Source organism: Glandiceps talaboti, chromosome 17, assembly GCF_964340395.1.
Source record: "Glandiceps talaboti chromosome 17, keGlaTala1.1, whole genome shotgun sequence".
Taxonomy (NCBI): Eukaryota; Metazoa; Hemichordata; class Enteropneusta; family Spengelidae; genus Glandiceps; species Glandiceps talaboti.
The window spans coordinates 16007068-16031208 of NC_135565.1; the positions used below are offsets into that span (position 1 = coordinate 16007068).

Genomic DNA, 24141 nt, shown 5'->3' on the forward strand with positions numbered 1-24141 from the left:
GTAATTCACATGATGACTATAAGAAATATTTGAAAAGATTTTCAGTGTATATAAATAAAAGGTTGGGTAAAAATATGATAAAACATTTTATTTGCAAAGTTGGTACAAAGGTATGTAGGTTAAATCCAGCACTACAAAACTAGATATGGTTCACTAAAGGTATTTGAAAAGGGTGGCAAATTGGTAAACATCTCCCCTAGATCTCCAGATTTTTCACCATGGTTCCCCTTGTTGATTTTGTGATAAATTTTGTTGTATTGCCATGGTTTTAAAACCTTGCTGTCTTTATTTCCAGATAACAGTAAGACTTCGGCATTTGAATAAAATCAATGCCATTGCTAAGGTTTGTAAAGCCATGTGGTCTGTAATTCCAAAGATTAGGATTAGGAGTAAAATTTAGGTGTGAAAAACAAACAGTTTTCTTGCTAAGGTTGGGGAACCATGGTAACAAGAAGGGTAAAAGTTGTGTTGTTTCCCATACACTCTACCATAATTTTGGTTGGGGAAACCCTGGTAGATTTTACCTGCTTAGTACAGTAACACAAACACTGGGTACAGGTGTAGAGAAAGTTTGTGCACAACTAAAAAAATGATCCTATCCCATTGCAATTTTTATGGTTCCATTGAAGATACATATGAGAGAACCTTGGATTAAAACACTTGTCATTAAATCCCAGGACACTCTGATCAACTGCCAAATGTTTATTGCACGAACCCAAGTACAAACTATATGGCGGGCATGCATTCTCACATGCTGCACCCCATCTATGGAATGCACTGCCACTGGAAATACGACAAAAGCCAACAGCTAACGCCTTCAAAAAGAACCTAAAGACATATCTGTTCTCCAGAGCATTCTAACTGTACAGCGCCTCTGAACTCTACATCGTAGTGGATACTGTCGCTTTATAAATTCACTGATTGATTGATTGATTGATTGATAAAGTCTGTGGCTTTTGAATGAACACAATACAATATACTATATGGCCAGGCTTAAAACCTTGGGTCCTTCGTTCCAGAGACCTTATGGCATAAAGTGTCCTATTAATCACTAGCCACCATCCATACTGCTGTCATATTTGAAATAAGAGGTCAGAGAAACAACCTCTACAGTCAGTCTTGTCATGGGGAATTTTACTGTGAATTTAAACAGCTTTGATGTACATGTTCTGTATGTGAAAAAAAATGGAAATCGCGCCCTTCTTTTGGATCATAGGATCATGGATCCAGGCATCCGTAAGAACACATGCAGCTTTACCTGGCATAAATTGAAATAAATATGTGTTCGTCATGGGATACCTGTGCGTAGATGAATAAATAAACTACTTCAAACATAAATTTAAAGATTAATGATGACAGGCCTGGTACAAAGTACACAACACTTTGGCATGTGCTGTATATGTATATAATACTGCCATTTAGACCTCTGGTAGAAAATTGACAGCTCAAAGTTATATGCCTGAGTAGGACATGTATTTCAGCCTAGCCAATCTGTCACATATCATATACCACCACCTGTCATTGTATCAATATGGTAACCAATCAGAATGAACCTTGCAGACGCTTTTGAACTGATCATCTGCTGCTGTATAAATATGGTAACCAATCAGAGCAAACCTTGTAGATGCTTTTGAATTGACCCCTGCCTCTATATAGATATGGTAACCAATAAAAATGAGTCTTGTAGATGCTTTGTATATCATTACTATAGATACACAACTGACCACCTACCACTGTATATAGTAACCAATCAGAACAAACCTTGTAAGTGCTTAACACACAATAACCATAAACACAACACTGACTGCATGTCAGTGTACAATATGGTAACCAATCATGATGAACCTTGTAAGTGCTTCATACGTAATTACCATAAACACAACACTGACCACATTGTCATTGTTTTTGATTATCTTACAGATATGAGAAGTATGAAGTGTACCTCAAAGATATCATAAAACATCGCTGGCAGTTTGAAGAAGGCAAAGAAAATCCACTTGAAGAAACTGAATTCCATGAACTACCCTTGAGAAAGAAAGTTGAAATTATTCATTCCATATGTAACTATCGATTAGATGCTGATGATGTAGCTGATGTACTGAAGGTAAGGGTTGGATTGCACAATACCACACAATCTCAATAAGCAAACTTTGTTCATGGGGGGGGGGGGGGGGGGGGGGGGGGGCAGGTTCAAAAGGCTGGAAGTTCATGTTTACCATGTTTTTACATCATACCAATCAGAGTGGTGTGACCACTACAAAGGGTGAACAAATCCACTGGTCCTGGGTCCGGGACTTGCAATTTTTTTTTGCGGTCCACATAAATTTTACCTCGTCTGGTCTGTTGGACCAGTACATTACTGTTAATACCTATGTTAAAAAGTTGTCTGAATATACAGATTCTTAGATAAGATTTAGCGGGGGACCTGTGACCACTAATTCTTTCAGCAGGACCACTGGATTTTTTAAGGTACTGGTCCTGGGACCAACAGTTCACAATATGATTTGTTCACCCCTGCACTACATTTTGCATCATAGTTTACATCATATTAACATGTGATGTCGCACTTGTGAATATTCGTTTATGGTAAAGGGAAGGGGGTTTTGTCCTAAATGGACGATGTTCGCTTCTTGAGCTTGTGCGACATTGTGCAATTGACCCTAAATGATAGTCCTACCTTGGACACCACTAACCTAGAATCCAGCGATGTGAGGATTTTAGTTCCCACCTTTTCCCTACCACTCCTGGCATTTTGTGAGTAGCTTTAATGAACCTTTGGGATGAAATCATGTACAAATTCTTACTGGGTTTTAAATATATCCCAAAACACCAAAGGGAAGTGTTGTGTATACACCACAATCATTAATAATATCCATATCAAGTGTAAAAGTAGACTGTTTCATTTGCTAATGGACTACATTAGAAAGACCACATGCTAGGCTTGTAAAGAAACCAATTGAAACAGTATACATTTTCACTTGATATGGATGCTATAAAAGAGTATAGCACTATAGAAAGTGCTTTACTTCAGTGTTGCCCATTGTATTTCCCACAGTGAGATGAGGTCAGTAGCATCACCATGTGATTAGAACCAACTCTGGAGGGTTAAGCTCTATGAAGGAAACCCTATTTACATTTAATTGTCACAGCAGGAAATTGTAATCTAATTTCAGATGTGAATAATTGGTCACTAGAGAAATGCCAGGCTGATAGGAGGAAAGCCAAGTGCAAAAATCCCCCACATGACTAGATTTAAGTCTACTCTGTCCCCTACATTATAGTTCCCACCTTTTCCCTACCACTCCTGGCATTTTGTGAGTAGCTTTAATGAACCTTTGGGATGAAATCATGTACAAATTCTTACTGGGTTTTAAATATATCCCAAAACACCAAAGGGAAGTGTTGTGTATACACCACAATCATTAATAATATCCATATCAAGTGTAAAAGTAGACTGTTTCATTTGCTAATGGACTACATTAGAAAGACCACATGCTAGGCTTGTAAAGAAACCAATTGAAACAGTATACATTTTCACTTGATATGGATGCTATAAAAGAGTATAGCACTATAGAAAGTGCTTTACTTCAGTGTTGCCCATTGTATTTCCCACAGTGAGATGAGGTCAGTAGCATCACCATGTGATTAGAACCAACTCTGGAGGGTTAAGCTCTATGAAGGAAACCCTATTTACATTTAATTGTCACAGCAGGAAATTGTAATCTAATTTCAGATGTGAATAATTGGTCACTAGAGAAATGCCAGGCTGATAGGAGGAAAGCCAAGTGCAAAAATCCCCCACATGACTAGATTTAAGGCTACTCTGTCCCCTACATTAATCCTCATCTGCTCAACTTTTATTGTGTTTGTTTACAAACAAATTGTACCCTGGTAGAGAAAGGAGTGGTTTAAGTAGACCAAGTTGATATTATTTCACAATATTTGTCTTCATTTACAAAATATAATTATCTAAGTGACGTGAAACCTTATAGGTTATGAGTGTCATTTTGCTGAGTAACGAAAAATATTGGCAATAATATGATTATACTTCTGCAAGCAGAATTTATGAATATAGGGGAATACTGATGGCAGTTGTGGATGTTTTCAGGTGTATTTTGGTTATCTGTATGTGTGACACATGTCACCACAGTAGCTTTCTATGAAACTGACATCTCAGTTGTCTACTAGTGTGATGACACGTCATCAACGTAGTCTACTATGAAACTGACGTATCAGTTGTTTACTAGTGAGACACATGTCACCACAGTAGCCTTTTATGTAACTGACGTATCGGTTGTTCACTAGTGACACATGTCATCAACATAGTCTACTATGTAACTGACATCTCAGTTGTTTACTAGTGTGACGACACATGTCAACAACGTAGTCTTCTATGAAACTGACGTATCAGTTGTTTACTAGTGTGACACGTCATCAACATAGTCTACTATGAAACTGACATCTCAGTTGTTTACTAGTGTGACACATGTCAACAACGTAGTCTTCTATGAAACTGACGTATCAGTTGTCTACTAGTGAGACACATGTCACCAACGTAGTCTACTATGAAACTGACGTATCAGTTGTTTACTAGTGTGACACATCACCAACAGTCTTCTATGAAACTGACGTATCAGTTGTCTACTAGTGAGACACATGTCAACAACGTAGTCTTCTATGAAACTGACGTATCAGTTGTTTACTAGTGTGACACGTGTCATCAACAGTCTTCTATGAAACTGACATCTCAGTTGTTTATTAGTGTGACACATGTCACCAACAGTCTTCTATGAAACTGACATCTCCGTTGTTTACTAGTGTGACACATGTCAACAACGTAGTCTTCTATGAAACTGACGTATCAGTTGTTTACTAGTATGACACACGCCATCATCTTTAGTTCCTGACAATTACTATAAATGCTATCTTTCCATTCGGCCCTTCCTGTCACTATGATAGATAACATTACTCTCTGCTCCACTGACTTCATTCTCTAGCCACCCTGTAATTGGGTCAAGTCACTCTTAAGAGAGACAGAGAGGTTACCCAGTTTGTTGTATAGCTGGCATTTTGCCAGGTAGTTATAATTCACTTGCTTATCCTGGTATAAGATCCATTCATTGATGATTACAAATGAAATGTATTTGGGGTGTAACCGGATTCCCTCTCCTAACCCCAACTGACAGTCACTTCTGTACTGACATTCAATGGATGGATGGTCCTAGTAAAAAACAATAACATTGTTAGGCATTTAAGAATATTCAGAAAGTATGTCACTGGTCGCCATCACTCTAGTATTTGGTTTCCCAACTGGTGTATATTAGAGTAATGGTGACTAGTGACAGTACTTACTGAATATTCGTAAATGCCTAAAGCTTGCAGACGGAGTAAGGAACTTGATTCTGAAATTGTCCCTAAACACTAAAGAAAGGAGAGACACCAAGTCAGAATCAGGTTCCAGATTATTCCGTCTACAAGTTGGACTTAAAAGGAGAGAGACATAGTCAAAATCGAGTCCCAACTCAGCCCACATATTCAAGCAGGACTAGTGCAAGTGTAGCATATTAGCCATTCATTGATGATTACAAATTATGGTAATGTTAGGGGGTCAAACCTAAATCCTCTCCTATAGCTAACTATAACTCCCTAGCTGCAATAGATATTATCTCTTTGCAGTCAGTTACGTTACAATGTTCACCCAGATCTCTAAGAGGCAAGAGTTTAAGGCTATTCCTTGACAGTGAATTATTCACTGACTTCATTTGAATCAATTTTAAATTTGTATGTTACGGGACCTAACCCATTTCTTACCCATAATGCTAACCCTGTTGTACCAATACCATCGTCATAAATGACAGCCTCCTTTGATACACCACCAAGAGGATGAAATATCAGTTCTAGTTTGCGAGAATGTACCAATACAATCATGTATCTTTTGTGTATCAATGAAGTATATAAAACATAAGTGACTTTGTCATTATTCAGTTTGGGCTCAGTGACAGCACCCCTAGTCTAGAGGCTATCAGCATTCTCAACTCTCACTCTTCACCCCATTGAGAAGAGATTCAAAGCTGTGGATATCCTCCAGACTAAAACAACACCTCTTATGTTACTATATTTTCCTGAGCTGAAAGGAGAGAGGTACTAGTGAATAATGTATGGATACCCTACTTAACAGATAAATTCTAGGGATGAAATATATAATAAACTTTATTTAAAGAGGTTAAAATTTATACAGATAACCTGGTTAGCAAAATGCTAGTCTTCCCAAGGACCCTCCAAAAGACAACAAAAAGACGAAATGTAAAACACCCTGAAAATGCACTTTTAAAAACAAATACAAAATACAGGAACAATAAAACTGACAGAAACATAGAAACATAGAAAAACTCACACAAATATGCTTCAAAAAATTAGTCTTAAAAACACATGGTGAACTCCAAACTTTTTCAGTAAGTTATTGCAACAGCCTGTCTTAGTATTTTGGACATTGTCATATACTTGTATATATAATAATGACTTTGATTTCAATGTTTTTTACCACAGGGGTTAGAAGCTGACAGTTTGAGAGTGGAACCATTAGGGAGTGACAGTAAGAAAGCTACATATTGGTATTTCTATGGTACTAGATTGTACAAAGAGGAACCTGGAGAATCTGAAGAAGACATCAAGAAGAGAAAGAAAAAAGAAAGGTACACAGTGTGTTACTTACAAAAATAATGTCAATTCTCATTACCTGATATAAAATTTTACCACATAAGGCAAAATAAAAAAAAAGGTGTTTCAATAACCCAACCAACCCTACATGCAGTTTACACCGCCGACCCTAAACACTTTTGTAAACATTTAAAACAAAAAGATAAGAAATTCTTCACCTTCTTAACTTTAATGCATATCTGTTTTCTTTCCCCAGTGATGTCTGTACTTATTCATCAAACTATCACAGAAAGGGTATTCTGACTGACATTTCGTTTGGTTTTGGGTCATTTTGGGGCAATTAATGATGGCAGTTACATGTATGATTCAGTAAAGGACAATAGAATATATTTTTGACCAAGCAAAATCGAAAATAATGCAAAGTGGACCCCCGTTTTACTGGAAAAACAGACCCAAAGGGCTAGAAAGCGCACCCCAAATTGGTGGTACATATACGTATACTCAAATAAGGGGAGTAGCCCCAAACCCTACCACCCACCCTCGACAATAGGGCTTACAGACTGGTGTTTATTTTAGATGGAAATATCAAAATAGAAGATTGTCAGTTTGTAAGGATCAGACACTAGAAAGCTAAAGTCATACAAACTGTCTAAGTATTTGAATAAATAAGTAGATAGATTATACAAAATACATGATAAATAAGATAATGAAGTGAAAATACCTAAATACATAAATAAATTATTTGTTTCTTGCATGAAATCGAAATGCTAAATAAAGATTCAATATTCTATTTTAAACCTTGTAGAGAAAAGGAAAAGAAAAAGCGCAAGAAAGAACTAGAGAAGGCCAAGAAGAAAAAGCAAAAAGCCAAAGAAAAAGCTGCACGACAGAAACAAAAGAAGAAAGAAAAGGAGAAGAAAAAACGAGGAAGGAAGAAAAAGAATTCAAATGACAGGTAAGAAAACTGTCCTGTATTAGATGTTAAAGTGCTAATTTTCAATCCTAGGCCAGTATTTTGACACTTCCCAACGTGTATCACGCCTACATTTTCATGAATACAGTCCCCAAAATGCAACTAGTTCCAAAAATATAGTGACAGATTTCTTTCCTGTATATTCATACTCCTGTAGTCAAACATTAGGAGATACTAAATCTGTAATACTCTCTAGAATGACAGTTTCATGTCAGCTCTGTAAGCTATGTGAGTGTGTTACACAGTCAATGTCATCTAGCATAGTAAGCGCCATCTTAATCTGCAGATTAAGCATTTATAGTGACACGTTTCTTACACACGCGTTTGTTGATCTCGGTTTATTTTGATGTAGTCCCCATTAGCTGTTACTGAAACTTATTTTTTGCAAAATTTGTTACTTGAATGAATTATGTTTTATACTGGTGGAAGCATAAACTCCTATCAGCATCTAACAATGTGTTGATACGTTAATTATTTCATTGAAATAATGTAGCAGCATCAATTCAAATTCAGTTAATCAGTTTAACAATTGAAACCGTTCACCAAAAGATTTCTTTTTTCAACATGCACAAAATGCCAAAAATAACAAATAGTTGTAGTTGCTGATTTTAAGTTCTCCTAGTGGGATGCGCCTATTAAAGTTAGTCTGATTCTGATATTTGGGCCTTATATTGTGGGTTTATTTTTTTAATTATCGTAAGAAGAGGAATTTTTTTTTTAAAAGTAAAAATCATGGTGTCAAAGTGACTTCTAACAAAAAAAGTATGTTGTATTTATATTTTTGTGTCTGTCTTTCTTTCTCGCAGTAAACATGTACAACACAAGACAAAATCACCAAGAGGGCGGAAGAAGAAAAATAATGACGATGAGAAAGAAAAATTGGTGGAAGATGAAAAGATAAAGAGACAGCGTTGCCAGGATACGGAGGAGAATGGGATGAAAATTGAAGATGATAGCAGATGTGAAAGTGACAGTAATTGTGATAATTTGATGGATGTTCCTGAGTGTGTTAGTGAAGGCAGTGAACATGCACAAGACAATGATAGTGACCTTAATTGTGACTCAAAAATAACAGACAACATATCCAAACCAAAGATAAATCGTAGCCTTGAACAAACTGTAGATTCAGATTGGACTGATGAAGAGGGAGAGGAGGAGGAGTGTGTGAACCCCTCGCCAAAGAAGAGTAGAAAATTTGTGGGCAGTAGTGATTCTGATAGCGATGAACCACTGATAAACTGCAGAAAGGTTTTGAAAACAGAGTCTAACAACATATCACCCAAATCCAGTACAAAATTACAGTGGTCGAATTCCACCTCTAAGAAAACCAACAATTGTATCTTGAACGACGAGTCTGTGTTGGGAAACAGTATTAAACAGGAGGATAGCTGTGAGAGTAGAAACATTAAGGAGGAAGCCGGGTGGATTAAGAAGGAAGCTGATTGTGATGAAGGTGATGAATCAGACATTGATGATGAAGATGAGGAGAAGGATGTAATAACGCCAAAGAAAGAGAATCTGGAGAACGATACAGATTTATACGAAACTTTACAAAACAAAGGGAGCAAGAGAAAGCGTGTTGATAAACATGTGTCTAAAAAATCTCATAAAAAGTACAAAATGGAGAGTGAAAGTCTCAATAACAATGTGGGGAAACAAAAATCACTGAAATCAAAAGCTGATAATGGGAAAAGTACTCCTCCGAGCACTACGCCAAAGAAACGGGGTCGGCCTAGGAAGGAGGATACTATAAACAAGGTATACAAAAGTAAGGAATTTATTGAGGATAGTAGTAGTAGTAGTGATGATGATGAAGACGATATTGTATTACAGAAATTGACAAAGAAGAAAAAGACAAAAAATTGCCAAATTAAGAATGAAAGTCCTGGAAAAACATCCAAGGGAAAGAAAAAGAAAAGTGAGAGTGAAATGAAGTCTCCCAAGAAACGTGGACGCAAACCAAAGAATAATATCAAGAGTGAAAAAATGAAGAAAAAAGTGAAGGTTGTAGAGAGTGAGTGTGAGACAGATAGTGATACTGAGATTGAGACTTGTAGACAGAGTTCAGCAAAGTGGCAGTTGATTTGTGAAACTGTGCAAGACTGGGAAAACTTAGCTGAGACGTTCAAGAAGAGTAAAAGTATGAATGAAAGGGCACTGTATAAAACTCTACAAGAAGACTTTATACCAGAAATTGAGAACATGATAGAGTCAAAGGTAAGCAGGAATGAGCCTTATGTAGTGAAGAGTTTCAAATGTAAGATGAAATAAGTGAAGTGTTTGACATTTTAGTCTCAAACGTAAGTTGAAATACGTCTAAAATTGCTAACATGATGGTCTCAGAGGTGAGGCGAAATGAGACTAAAGTGCTAACATGATAGTTTCATTTCTAAGGTGAAATAAGTCTAAAATTGTGAACATATTAGTCTCAATTCTAAGGTGAAAATTGCTGACAATTATAGGCTCAAAGATCAGGTGAAATGAGTGTACAAAATAGTAAATTGTTGTGCCCCAGTGATTTAAGCTGTATGAATTTGGACCAGGTGAGAAAGAGGGCAGTATGTAAATGAATTAATCCTAATTCCTTATATGGGCTACAGGGATTGCACACTACCCAGGGAATTCAATAAGTATGAGTGCTGTACCATTGATAGGTCCATGTTGGCGGTAGTAATTGCTATGTGCTCTGCCCGCAATGTGGTACAATGCTAGTATATGCATGTTGTACAGGGGTGCCCAGTTTTGTGGTACACGCCCAAAATAATACCACCCAATGGTTAACACCAATATTTTGCTTCTGTGCACAGCTATTATGCTGGCATGCACCAAAATATTCCATTAAAACCTTGCACAAAGGTAAAACTGCTGTATCATTAAGCAAGTACAGTCCATATTAAACTTATCACAATGGCTTGATTATTATAGGAGAGAGATATGCGTAAGAAGTTGGCAGAACTAGCTCCAAGGAGGACATCATCAAGACTAGAAACAAAGAGACAAGTGCAAGAGGAAGAGGTAAGGTATCCTTCATATTAGTCTTAGAGTGTGATGTAAAGTGAACTTTATGTCTGATGTCCCTCATCATACAGTTGTCGGTGGCTGAGTGGTTAGCTCGTAACCCTCATAACTTCTGCAGTTTACCAATTAACCATTTCTGTATGTAAGAAAGGTGGGGCTCAATTTGACCCTGGCTAACTGCAGTTTTTCCCTGGGAACTCTGATTTTCCTACTGTTTTGGAAACTTGGGCATGAGGGTGCTGCTCAGTGGTGACCATTCACCAAATTTCCACATTTATTGTTCGAATAAAGATTGTTATCCCAAGGGACATAGCCCTGCTTAAGATAACTTTTCAAAAGTTTTCAAAAATGTCTGCCTGGTGAAAAATGCACCAATGTTTTACATGAATTGATTATTGTCTAATAATCTGAATTACCTCTTTAATATTTTAGTTATTTATGTTTGTGTACTTTCTCATATTGCAGGACAAAATTCTTGCTATTGCTGCTGTGGAAGAGGCTAAATGGAGACTAGAAGATGATGAGAAGAGGAAGGAAGAAAGAGAGATGATTATAAAGCGTGAGAGGGAAGAGAGACAGATGGCACGAGAAGGTACATCAAATTATAATTGCCAGTAATCAGGTGGTCATCTGATGTTTTAGTCAGCATCTGTCAATGTCTGTCAGCCAGCCTTTAGACTGTTAGTCTTAGCTGTATCATTTTTTATCTCAGTTCATTGGTCAGCCAGGCCGGCAGGCAGTCAGTCAGTCAATCAGTCAATCAATCAATCAATCAGGCAGTTAGTCAGTCATTCAATCAATCAATCAATCAGGCAGTCAATCAATCAATTAATTAATCTATCAGGCAGTCAGTCAATCAATTAATCAATCAGGCAGTCAATCAATTAATCAGGCAATCAGTCAATTACTTAACCAATCAATCAGGCAGTCAGTCAGTCAATCATCCAGTGTCTTTAATCTTCATCAGCTTGTTGGTCTTTGTGTGTAAGTCGATCTATCATGTAGTGTCTCAGTCTTTTCATTCAGTATGAGTCAGTTGATCAGTTAGACCGTCAATTATATCATTCAGCATGTGTCCCTCCATCAGTCAGTCAGTCAGTCTACCAGCCAACTACTGTCCAATTCATTTTCACTACAGAGCTACTACAGAGGGGTCTAGATGTGCAGGAAATCATTTAGATCCACTCATAATCATTTTAACAACATCACTATATTTGATTTTGTAACCACAGAGAGGGCAAGAAGGGCACGCAATCGTGAAGAGAGAGCATTTCTAATATCTCAGGGTAAGGAACTTCCACCAGAGTTGATGAATATTGATTCCCAGTCACCAAGGGTTACGAGGAGGACAGCACAAATGGACGGTGATGAAGATTATACTGAATTGGATGAAATCTACATTGGTCTCTTTAAAGGTAACTTATATTATGTGTGGAGTCATGATTGTCAAATGGTTAGAGTGACCAACTATGAATTTGCAGGTTCGACTTGCTGCTGCCTTCTGCTTCTGAAAGGCTTGGACGAGATTAAACCACAATTGTGTCCCAATCAACCCAGCTGTATAAATGGGGACTTGGTAGGATAGAGGTTGTAATGTGAAAGCTGTAATCCCATGTGTTCAGAGAGGCTGCAATGGATTGTATACTCCCAAGGGAGTTGAGGAAATATAGAGGGCTGTTGTGCCACTATAAATCTGTACCGGGGGTAATATTTGTAAAGCACTTTGAGCACAAAGTTGAAAAGCTCTAAAAAAACAAACTATTAAAATACTAATATTAATATCATAGATTATCCTTGGCTATGTAAAACTGTTCTACCACGATGCTGTCAGTTGTAAAAAAACTTGTGCATTCCTTCATTTACTGGGGGATGGGTAGGTGTGAACTTTGTTGCAATTGTGTAAAAATCACAGTGACCAGAGTTATCTTTTATTTGAAGATTATAAAAACTGATGCATTCCTTTGTTCACTGGGGGATTGGTAGGCATGAATTTTGTTATGATCGTGTCAAAATCACATTAAGGAAATTCTTTGTTCTTTCACCAGTGTTTGATACAGTTAGAGCACATGACGATGCATGGCCATTTGCTGAACGTGTGGATGAATCTTATGCACCAGGTTACTTTGACATCATTGATGAACCCATGGACCTTGCCACAATAGAAGACAAACTGAATAACAAGAAATACACCACAAAGGAGGAGGTAGGTTCATCGTGTCTTTACTCAGGTGTGGGGTGGGGGATCCTGCTAGCAAAAGGAAGACCTGACATAATGCTTTTGCTAAGTGGGGGGGGGGGGGGGGGGGGGCTGGTAAAATTGCAAAGCTTTTCATATCACATCCCGTAGTGGGGAACCTCGATAATTACATGGAGAACTTGGGTAGATGTTACCTGCTTACTACTGTGCTGGTATGTACAAAACCATCTTCTGAGATCAAGACTCCATGTCAAGCAAATTTTCACCATTTTTTGGAATCACTCAAACCTGTAAATGAAACCTGACTTTAGCTCTGAGTAACACATTTCTTCTCTTTGTGTATTGGGTTACAGTTCATAGCTGACTTTCGTCTGATAGTGGAAAATTGTGAGGAATACAATGGCCCAAGCAGCGAGTATACGAACATGGCTGACAATCTTCAAAGATGTTTTAAGAAAACTATGGCAAAAGAATTTCCAGATGAAGATAATGATAGTGATGATGAGTACCAGGTGGGCGAAGATGTAGAACCAGTAACTTTCAGGAAAGTTAAGAAAGCATCAAGCCAGGGACTAGAGGAACTCGAGATAACTGCCAATCGGATGCTGAATATTGTACAGGGTGGTCAGGATGGAGGAAGTGGCGATGAAGCCTTACAAGGCTTGGAAGGTGGTATAGCAAGGGTGCAACCTCCTGTGCCATTTATGGGAGATCAGGTCACCATCACAAGAGTGCCTAATGGGGACCTCAGGGGACAACCACTGCCAGCCTTTGCACCTGGTATGCATGGAGTACCACCAAATCGACCACCAGGAATGTATAGACCAGACCATCCTCCTGGTCAGCCTTTCCCACCTCAAGGATATCCACAGTCGAGACCTCTCAATCAGTTTTATCCTGGTGATGTCAGCATGATGAACCATCCAAATATGACAAGGGAACAAATCCATCAACAGTACTGGAATAACTATCATGCAAGAAACATGCCACCAAGACCGGGAATGCCGGAATCTGGTCCAAGGCCACCTATGCCAGAACATATGCAACAACGACCACCAGGCATGCCAGGTCCTGGTCCAGGGCAACCTATGCCTGAACATATGATGCAGAGACCTGGTATGCCAGGTCCAGGGCAGCCAATGCCAGGTCCAGGGCAGCCAATGCCAGGTCTGATGCAACAGTCACCAATGAGAATGCCTGAACAGGGTCAGCCTATGCCAGGACACATGATGGCACGACCACCACAGGGTATGGCAAATCCAGGTCCTGGACAGATGATGAGACCAGCATTAATGCCTGAACCTCAATCAGGACAGCCTATGCCTGGACGCATGCAACAGAGACCTCCTACAATGATGGCCCATGGTCCTGGACAGCCAGGAATGCAGATACCTGGCCAAGGACAGCTGATACCTGGACACATGCAGCAGAGACCGATGGGAATGCCCAATTCTGATCCTAAACAGCAGATGCCGGGACATATGTTAAGGCCACAAGGGATGCCGGTACCTGGGCCATGTGAACCCACACCAGAGCAGATGTTAAGACCAATGATGATGGCAGGTCAACCACCTACAGTCACACCTGGCCAACCTCCAAGACCAATGGATCAGGCAGGAAAACCAGTGAGACCAATGGAACAGGCAGGGCAACCTCAGAGACCAATAGAACAGACAGGGCAAACTCCAAGACCAATGGAACAGCCTGGACAGCCCCAAAGACCAATGGAACCATCAGGTCATCCTCAAAGACCTATGGATCAAATTATCCAATCTCCAAGACCAGTGGAACAGGCAGGGCAACCCCCAAGACCAATGTCATCTGAAAACCAGTCACCTAAGTCAGGAGTAGGGACAGAACTATCCAAGCAAGTGGTGTTTCCTGATATGTCGCCGAGGCCAGTTAATTCTCCTGATAAATCTCAAAAACCCAATGTGCCACCATCCCCACTCAGTCAACAACAAGGTCATTATACCACCGGTAATATGCAGCATTCAACAGTACTGCCAAATCATGTGCAAAGTGATAGTAAAGTGCCTACTGAAGGAAGGGTTATACCTCCAGGTCAAACTGGAGTTCACCCAACTCAGTCACAACAACCTATGCACCAGCCACCTTTCAATGGTATGCCCCAGCATTCAATGAACGGCCCACCTGCAGGACCTTGGAGTCAACATCAACAGGGAAGTCCTCTCCATCGCCCACATCAGCGTGCTGCTATGGATGGTAGTCCCTTGCAGCGTGGTCATTCTCAGCAAAGAATGATAGATCTCAATGACCACAGGGTGAGAAATCCTCAATGGACCAACAGAATGCCAGTACCACCTCTAACCAGGACACCAGAGTCACAGCATATAAGACCACACTCTGACATGCCGTCATCTCAAAGCATACCACCACATTCACAAACTATGTCACCACACTCTCAAAGTATGCCCCCATCATCTCAAGGCATGCCAGCACATTCTCAAAGTTTGCCTCCACATCTTCAAAGCATGCCACCTTATTTCCAAGGTATGCCACCACATTCTCAAAATGTACCTCCATTTTCTCAAGGGATGCCTCCACATTCTCAAGGCATACCACCTCATTCTCAAACTGTGCCTCACCATTCTCAAGGTATGCCTCCTCAATCTCAAGGTATGCCACCACACCTTCAAGGTATTCCACCACATTCTCAGGGTTTAACCACAAATTCTCTAGGGACACCACAAACTGTGATACATTCCAAACAGCAAGATTCTAAAGATACTGGAGTGAGAGAAGGACCTTCTTCAAGAGAAAATAAAAAAGTTGCACCAAACATTCAAATACCACCTGAACAGGAACGTAGCATTCAGTCAACTAGTAGTGGTCTATCTAAAGATGAGCCTGAAAAAACTATTCCTGGAAAGTCTGGATCTGGTAGTTTAGCATCCGCAAATGAGAGTATGCCACACAAGCCGGCTTTTGTTGGACAGTCTGCAACGTTGGCCAGTAAACTGACAAGTCCACCTCTAAAATCTCCAGGAATTAATAAAACCCATGATGCATTTGTCAATGAGTTCCTCCAGTTTTCCAAGGGAAGAGATTCCAAACATCCGAACACTAGCTCTAAAGCAGATAGCCGTAAACGGGAAGCAGCTGATAAGTCGACAGTTAATAGCAAACCTGCCAAAGTTTTGAAGACTTCTGAACCAGATGTAATAGTACCTCAGGTGAATGGACCTGAAAATGCTAATAGAACAGATGACTCCAAAAATGTGCATATAAATGGACCAATGACAACTCAGGGAAGCTTTAGTGTGACCAATAATAGATCTTCCACATCTTTACTAAGTTCTGCACCACTGAGTCCATTTTCAGCCACTTTGGAAAACTCCAATGTTAAACCAGTGCCTAGTGTCTTTATTGACACAAACGAACACTCCCAAAGTCCTAAAGAATTTCTCAGTCTAGATAATCAGCCCAAATGTACAAAACTGCCAAACAGTGTGAACATTGAACAACCTGACAGTCCTAAAACATTCCTAGATTTAGACAACCAACCCAAACCACCACCGGCACCTGCCATGCAGCATTTTAACCCCCACTATCCGGTTTTCAACCAATCAGTTATGCCTTTCCACCAAGGAGCAGCACCACCCTCATTTAATGACTCTCCAAGCCTTAGACATCTGCTTACAGCCAGCAGATCAAGGAGCCAATCACCAATGAATATTATGTCACCTGATCCAAGAATGGTCCAATCAATGCATGCAATACAATCACATGACCCAAGAATGCACCCCAGCCATCCTATGTATCCTCAGCTGAGACAACAACAGGAGCAGCAGCGTAGATTACAAGAACTGCAACATCAAGCAATGTACCAGCAACAGATGCAAAAATCTATGCCAAATCATATGTACGCACAACAGGTACAGATTAATACTTTTCATTTAAAGTTATGCAATGATGCACACAAGGTTCTGACTAGTTTCTTGCACAACTGAGCACTTCGGGTAGTTCAGTAATACTAAAGGCATCTCAAAAGGATGTGCACGCACGTGTGTGTGTGTGTGTGTGTGTGTGTGTGTGTGTGTCTAACAACACAATGCAGTTATGCTAGAATGTCTACTACAAAATCCATTATGCTAGGGAGTCTAGTGCCACATTTCACTAATGCTTAGGGAGTATAACACCACTATTCCCTGACCAAACATAACTCAAACTGAAAGAGAAGGAATTAAATCTATTGTACAACTTTCTCTGTAGATTATTTTTCATTTCAACTTTCAATTTTCTAAAAATGTACTTGCTGACAATGAAAATGTTGCTCAAACTATAGTAAATATTGCTTTCAATTCTGTTTAGATGGGGTTGAGTGAGGGTGGGGGTGGGGGTGGTGGTGATGTCTGGCTAGCAAGAGAGGAGCATTTTTCAGACAGTGGATGACTAATGGACACCAAACCCAAAAACAATATGAATCTTCATCATGAAGCCCCTTTCCAGAGACGAAACAAATTCAAAAAGCTTACCCCATTTCAGACTTGGATATCCCAACAGAAGACCTCTTCAGGCAACACATTGATATCCCTCCATCACCCCACCCCATCTTCCCAGATTAAGAACACACAAACATGTCACCATTTAAATTAATTATGACCATTTCCTTCATTTCTTTACTTAACACATAGTATGCTGCCAATCCTGCCTATATGAATCCTAAGCCTATGCCAGTAGGACCTCCTGATGCCATGATGAATCCTAATATGGCTGCCTATCCTGCACCAGCTCATGCAGTAAGAAATGGTGACCTGTTACCCATGCAGGGAGCAGCACCGCATCACTTTACGCAGGTATGAAGCCATATATTTGAATTGGCTAATTCACCTGTAAAGGTGCAGAGAATACTACAACCACATATGCAAATACCTAGTGTATGACACATTTGTAGTGGTGCATCATGGGATACTGTCATCTCATAGCTAAATAGTCACCATATCTTGATGCAGCTTATTGACTGAAGCTGAGACTCGAGCCAATTACTCTCTCATTCAAAAAAATGTTATTCGCAAATTTTTCTCAGCTCCAAATTGCACTCTTTGCCAGTCCAATAGGAATTTGCGAGTCTGTGTTTGAAACTTTGCTGTGGATACTGCATGCACTTCCACAGGATTGTTGGCAACCAGGAGTAGAGGTTTGACCATCTATCATTTTTCTCTAATTGTGGAAAATATTGTTTAATACACCTGAAAATTACGACATAATTTGAATCTAAAACATGGCAAGCTAAGTTATATTTAGTACAGTTTGAATATAGTCATTGCGCAGTGTTTCTTACTCTGACCGTCTTTCTTTCCTTTGTATTTTTCAGTGAAAATCTTTGAAGATTTAGATAAATCCAGATTATATTCATTTCACAATTGACTACCTCAACCTGTGTATAGACATGAGATGACGAAAAAATACCACATGGAGCAGTGCAATGATGTTAGCACCAAACAAAAAAGAGAAAAAAAGAAGAAACTATAGTGCCTATATGTACAGTACATCTTAAATTCAGGGAATTTTGAGAAGATTTTTTTATGGATGTTTTCTCTTCGCAGTGTAAAAATGTATGGACTAAGTACATCCTTTGCTTCGTGTTTGACTTTTTGATATGTAGTAGTAAGTTGTAGTTGTTAGGATTGTCTTTATTTTGCAATGAGAGGCTTTAAGTAGGCTGATTTGCATGTGTCCGACACTGAGCGACTAATTTGTGTCCGACACTGAGCAACTAATTTGTGTCCGGCACTGAGCGACTAATTTGTGTCCGACACCGAGCGACTAATTTGTGTCTGACACTGAGCGAATAATTTGTGTCTGTCTCTGAGCAACTGGTCTGCATCAGTCTCTGAGTTACTAATTTGCATGTCACTGAACGACTAATTTGTGTCTGTCTCTGAGTGACTAATTTGCATCAGTCACTGAGCGACTAATTTGTGCCTGTCTCTTAGCAACTGATTTGTGTTGATCTCTGAGCGACTGATTTATGTCTGTCTCTTAGCAACTGATTTGCATTTGTCACTCAGCGACTAATCTGTCTATCTCTGAGCAACTGTTTGTTGTCAGAGCAGTTGATAAAAATGAACAGAGTCAGATGTACTACTACGCTAACAGAACATTTACTTCATATTGGCAAGTGGCTAACATTTGCAGCATTTTGGTATTGTACCAACTATTGTAGTCTTTGTTTTGCCAAAAAGTCTTAAGTTTACAACTCTAGATGAATAGTCTATGTATGACAGAGGGTCAGTGCAAGACAATGTGTTCCTAAGTTCACTTGTACACCGTGTGTATATATATCCCAGTAGTAAATCAAAGTTGTTCACTTTCATCCATGCACTACCTACCATTTCCCACTTAGCACACTCAATGTACAGTCCAAGGCTAATTTCTATTCATTTATGTTAATTAATGTAATGGGTGTATTTATGGAATTTTTGATCCCATAATCCTCTCGTGAAAACATTCCAGGGAGAACACTAGGTTCCATATGTGGCCTTAAATGCCAGGATTTCAAGCCTAGGTTCTTCCATGTGTGGTATCCAATCCATATGGATTACATAGTATCATTGTTTTGGTCTGGGCCAACTATTTCTATAGCGTTGTCAGGGAATTGTTTTTCTTACCCAGATTTTAATCCTGATCTGAGCTACGTCTTTAACATTTAGTTTGTACAAGTAACGACAACAGATCTGAATAATCTTACCTCTCTGACAATTCCATGTATGAAATAGTCTCTTTTGCAATCAGGACATAGAATCCAATTTCACACTGGGCTGTTTATTGGCCAAAGGAAACCAATCAATTACTTTATCATCCAATCAGGGAGCTTGACACATTTTGTCATTGAATGACAACATTTCATGTAACAGACTTACATTGGGTTTATTTTGAAACCCTAGTTCAACAGTGTTACTTGAAAGAGGTTATTGTAAGTGCAGATTTGGACAAAGTACAAATGTAAGGGCATTGAATTTAGACAACAAATAAAGTAATATATAAAGTTTGGGGATTGACTAGATTTAAGGTTCACACAGTCACATGCACTTGTAAGGAAAAATAAAGTTTAGAAGTTTCAAAAAAAAAAAAATTTGAAGAAATTCTTGCTAGCCTTAGCTGCAGTACTGTAATTATTGTTATTTTGAAATACTGTTAAAAGTAGTAAAATATGTGTTGGGTTGTCAGTTCACTTATTTTACCAAATATAAGGTGTTAGGCATGATTTAGCAAACATTCTGTTGCAGTAGATCGTTCTATGGTAAAATGAGTACATGACAGTTTGAATCTTGACTAGTTTTGCACACCACCTCACTTTACTGTTTTCGATAATTGAAGTTAAATCTTTTGACCTGAAAAATGGACTGAAATGTTGTAAGCCTAATTAATATTAATTTTTGTACAGTATTGTAAAAGTATTAATCCTTTTTTTTTAAGTACTCGTTAAGCTTTACTTGGTTGTGGCATGTTATCTCAGCATTTCACTACATATAGTGTACAGTTGAAGCTCTGTGTGTGTGTGTGTGTATGTATGTATGTATGTGTGTGTGTGTGTATGTATGTACGTACGTACGTATGTTTGTATGTATGTATGTATGTATGTATGTGTGTATGTATGTATGTATGTGTGTATGTATGTGTGTGTGTATGTATGTATGTATGTATGTATGTATGTATGTATGTATTTAGGAGTGTCAAGTATTTGTTGAAATGGCTTTCCTTAAGTTTAGCTCCTTATGCACACCATACATGTGACCTGTAACCTTTGAATGCTAGACATGTGAACTTTGACTCTTTGGTACCAGAAGTGACCTTTAACCTTTAGTGTCATGCATGTGACCTCTACCCCATCAGTACCAGATGTGACTATCAACTTCTCAAACCTGAACATGTGACCTTTAACCCTTCAGTACTGTACATGTGACCTTTAACCCTTCAGCATGCCAGATAGATGCTGACCTTAATTCAACCCTTTAGCACCAAACTTGTGAATTTTACCCCTTTTAGTACCAAACCTGAATAAGCGTTCAGTACCTAATACGAACTTGAACCAAACATATGACCCCAGACATGTGACCTCTAACCCTTCAGTGTTGGGTTCTAGGGTATGATGAAGATACATATCTTTTTTACCACGATATTACATTTAGACCAAAATGATTTAGTGATACATTCATTTATGTGAACTCCCCGAAAATGGTAAATCTGTTCCGTAGCAAAATAGAATTATAGAAAAGTGTATAGAAATCACGGGTTTTGTTTGAATTCTGGCTTGATGTCTGGTTGAGAACATTGAAGCAGTGAAGAAAAACATACAATGCCCTACACTGAAGCAGTGAAGGAAAATAACCCACACTGAAGCAGTGAAGGAAAGCATAGTATCCTACACTACACTGAATCAGTGAAAGAAGCATACAATGGCCTACACTGAAGCAGTGAAGGAAAACATAAAATATCCCACACTGAAGCAGTGAAGGAAAGCATAGTATCCCACACTGAAGCAGTGAAGGAAAGCATAGTATCCTACACTGAAGCAGTGAAGGAAAGCATAAAATATCCCACACTGAAGCAGTGAAGGAAAGCATAGTATCCTACACTGAAGAAGTGAAGGAAAGCATAGAATCCTACACTGAAGCAGTGAAGGAAAGCATAGTATCCTACACTGAAGCAGTGAAGGAAAGCATACATGTCACTGTGTCCCCCAAAAAACCAAGTAACAAAGTTTTTTTTTAAAAACATCTTTTTACTTGAACTGATCCATTCTCCACAATAACTTGTATTTTTCACTCTGCACTTTGCCAAACTTGTCTCAGTATTGAGGTAAATGACGTACAAATTTTGGTTTTTTAAACTTCGCAATATGACATTTGTTTGTTGCCAGCATTCCAGTACAACAGTTTTCACATATCTTCCTATATATAATTCAGGGACTCTTAAAAAAAATCAAATCGAAATCAAATCAATACCTCCTTGTATGCATATTTTGATATTACTTTGTAAAATTTTGGGGTATTGAATGAATACAGACATTTCCTAATAATTCCATGTAACTTTTGGTATGAAATCTTAAAAGTGGAAGGTTTTCTTATTTTTCTGTTTTGTTTGTTTTGTGTGTTCTTCTGACAATTTGTACAAATTTCTAGTCAAGAACTGCCATTAATGGATGATTTGTTTTAATATACTTCTACAAATGCAATAAATAACTATTTGGATATACCGATTTTTGTTGTTTCATTTTTCTACCGACTAGTCATAATTAGATATTATTGCATATGTACCAGAGATTACTTGCACCAGTGCACACACTTGCTTATGGTATATCATGCACTGCTTTCCAATATCAAAGACATTATTGCATGCATGCCTGCATGTAAATGAGGATGCTGTCATTTGTTCTACATGAAAGCCCATGATAGCATAGTGTCATTTTTGTGAAAATTTGTTGTTTCGGATGAACATATGTAATAATAACAGAGCCGTGAGTGGCAGTATGGGTACGTGGTGGGGGGGGGGGGGGGTATTTGCGCTCGTGCTCAGTGTTTTCTGCTTTACTTTCACGAGCGTAGCATAACTCGTGAAAGTACTGTTGCAGAGAACACTGCAAGCACTGAAGTGCAAATATCCAAACTGTGCCACACTTGCACTCATGTATCATGGGATTCTGTCATATTATACCATATTCAAGCCAAGTTATTGTCTTTGAACAGAAAATATGGATAATATACCCTCATTGTCCTATGTCACAACAATTCATGTCTGCGGTACTGGTTTTGCAGTGCTTGAAATACAAAACATTCCAAATCACCGTTATTTTTCCCGATTTGTCATAGATTACTCTAAATAACACGTAATTATTATTCCCTAAAGTTTTTCTTCATTCAGCCGGAAAATACTTGTAGTTTCCGTAGCTGAACAAAGAAAAATATTGAGGATTATATTTAATATTTAATTAGCCAAGGAAAATATGAGTAACTTAGGTGGCCATGTCACTATAAGTCGTAAAACCAAGTGGTGACAAACCCATAGGGCACGAGAATTTTCCAAAGAAGCATAACGTTTGAAAAATCACCAAAACTAATAGCGGTTTGGAACATTTTGACATATTTCAAGCACTACAGAACTAGTGACGTAGACACAAGTTGTCCTTATTATAAAGAGTTGCTACATGACAGCACAGGAGGTAATATTATGTCTGCTAGCACCCAAATAAATCTAGGCAATAAGTGTTTGATAACACATCACATTCTCAGACACAGATTCCTTCCATAGGCTAAACAAATCTGGCATTTTGCTTTTGATATGACCAACTTTTTCTAAAGTTCTGACAAACAATTTTTGTCACCCAAATATTAATCCTCGTGCAACACGGTCCTTTGAAATTACTATGTCATAATCTGGTGGATGTACCATTCAACCTCTTTTAGATCAGTTGATCTATTATGAATGTCCCCGTCTGAAAATGGTTTGGCCACAAATCCAAACTGACCGTTGGTGGCGCTCTATATATAAGCGCACGACTGTGTGTATGTGTGCGTGTCCCCATATATGTATGTATGTGTGTGTGTGTGTGTGTGTGTGTGTGTGTGTGTGTGTAGACATACTGTTTGTTACACATACAAATGTAGTTGTTGATGACGTGATTGGATATTATAGACAGACCAGCAAGTCTTTGTTCCCTGTGACACTGGTTCTAAATTATTTGATATTCGTGATTTTTTTTTTTTTTTTTTCATTTATTTTTGGTTTTCAAACAAAAATTCTTATATCTCCAGGCTGAGAACACATAATTTGTCTTTGTATAGAAATAGAAAGATGTTATCTTTAGTCCGTATATCACAATTTTATTTCTTCGTTTATTTATAATTTACATTTACAAGAACGTCATAGAAAAAATAATTTACTCAATGTCATATCCCTACAAACCGACAATCTTCTATTTTGATATTTCCACCTAATGTAAACACCTGTCTGTAAGCCCTATTCGTCGGGGGGGGGGGAGGGGGCTACTCCCCTTATTTGAGTAAGAGTATATGTACCGCCCTTTAGGGTGCGTTTTCTAGTCTTTTGGTCTGTTTTTTCGAGTAAAACGGGTGTCCACTTTGCATTATTTTCGCTTTTGCTTGGTCAAAAATATGGTCCATTGTCTTTTACCAAATCATAACTGCCATTAATAATTGTCCCAAAATGTATTTAGGTCTAAACTTTCATCTTTAAAAAACCTGTAATGGTTTAAATGGGGTATTGATTTTTGGTCAAAGTGGGTCTAAAATGGGGCCTGGGGTTTCCTGCA

The 24141-nt window shown here is 38.5% G+C and overlaps 1 protein-coding gene across 1 annotated transcript in view; it reads left to right on the forward strand.

Annotated features, from left to right (window-relative positions):
- The window catches only part of LOC144448682 (uncharacterized), a 37736-nt gene extending 17345 nt beyond the window's left edge, over positions 1 to 20391 (forward strand). The window contains exons 3-13 of the mRNA XM_078138968.1: positions 1921 to 2104; positions 6547 to 6692; positions 7463 to 7612; positions 8437 to 9847; positions 10556 to 10645; positions 11114 to 11240; positions 11881 to 12063; positions 12694 to 12851; positions 13199 to 16744; positions 17504 to 17665; positions 18184 to 20391. Coding sequence (XP_077995094.1) covers positions 1921 to 2104; positions 6547 to 6692; positions 7463 to 7612; positions 8437 to 9847; positions 10556 to 10645; positions 11114 to 11240; positions 11881 to 12063; positions 12694 to 12851; positions 13199 to 16744; positions 17504 to 17665; positions 18184 to 18186 — 6160 coding nt within the window. The 3' untranslated portion in view covers positions 18187 to 20391. The remainder of the gene's footprint in view (positions 1 to 1920; positions 2105 to 6546; positions 6693 to 7462; positions 7613 to 8436; positions 9848 to 10555; positions 10646 to 11113; positions 11241 to 11880; positions 12064 to 12693; positions 12852 to 13198; positions 16745 to 17503; positions 17666 to 18183) is intronic.
- The last annotated feature ends 3750 nt before the right edge of the window (positions 20392 to 24141 follow it).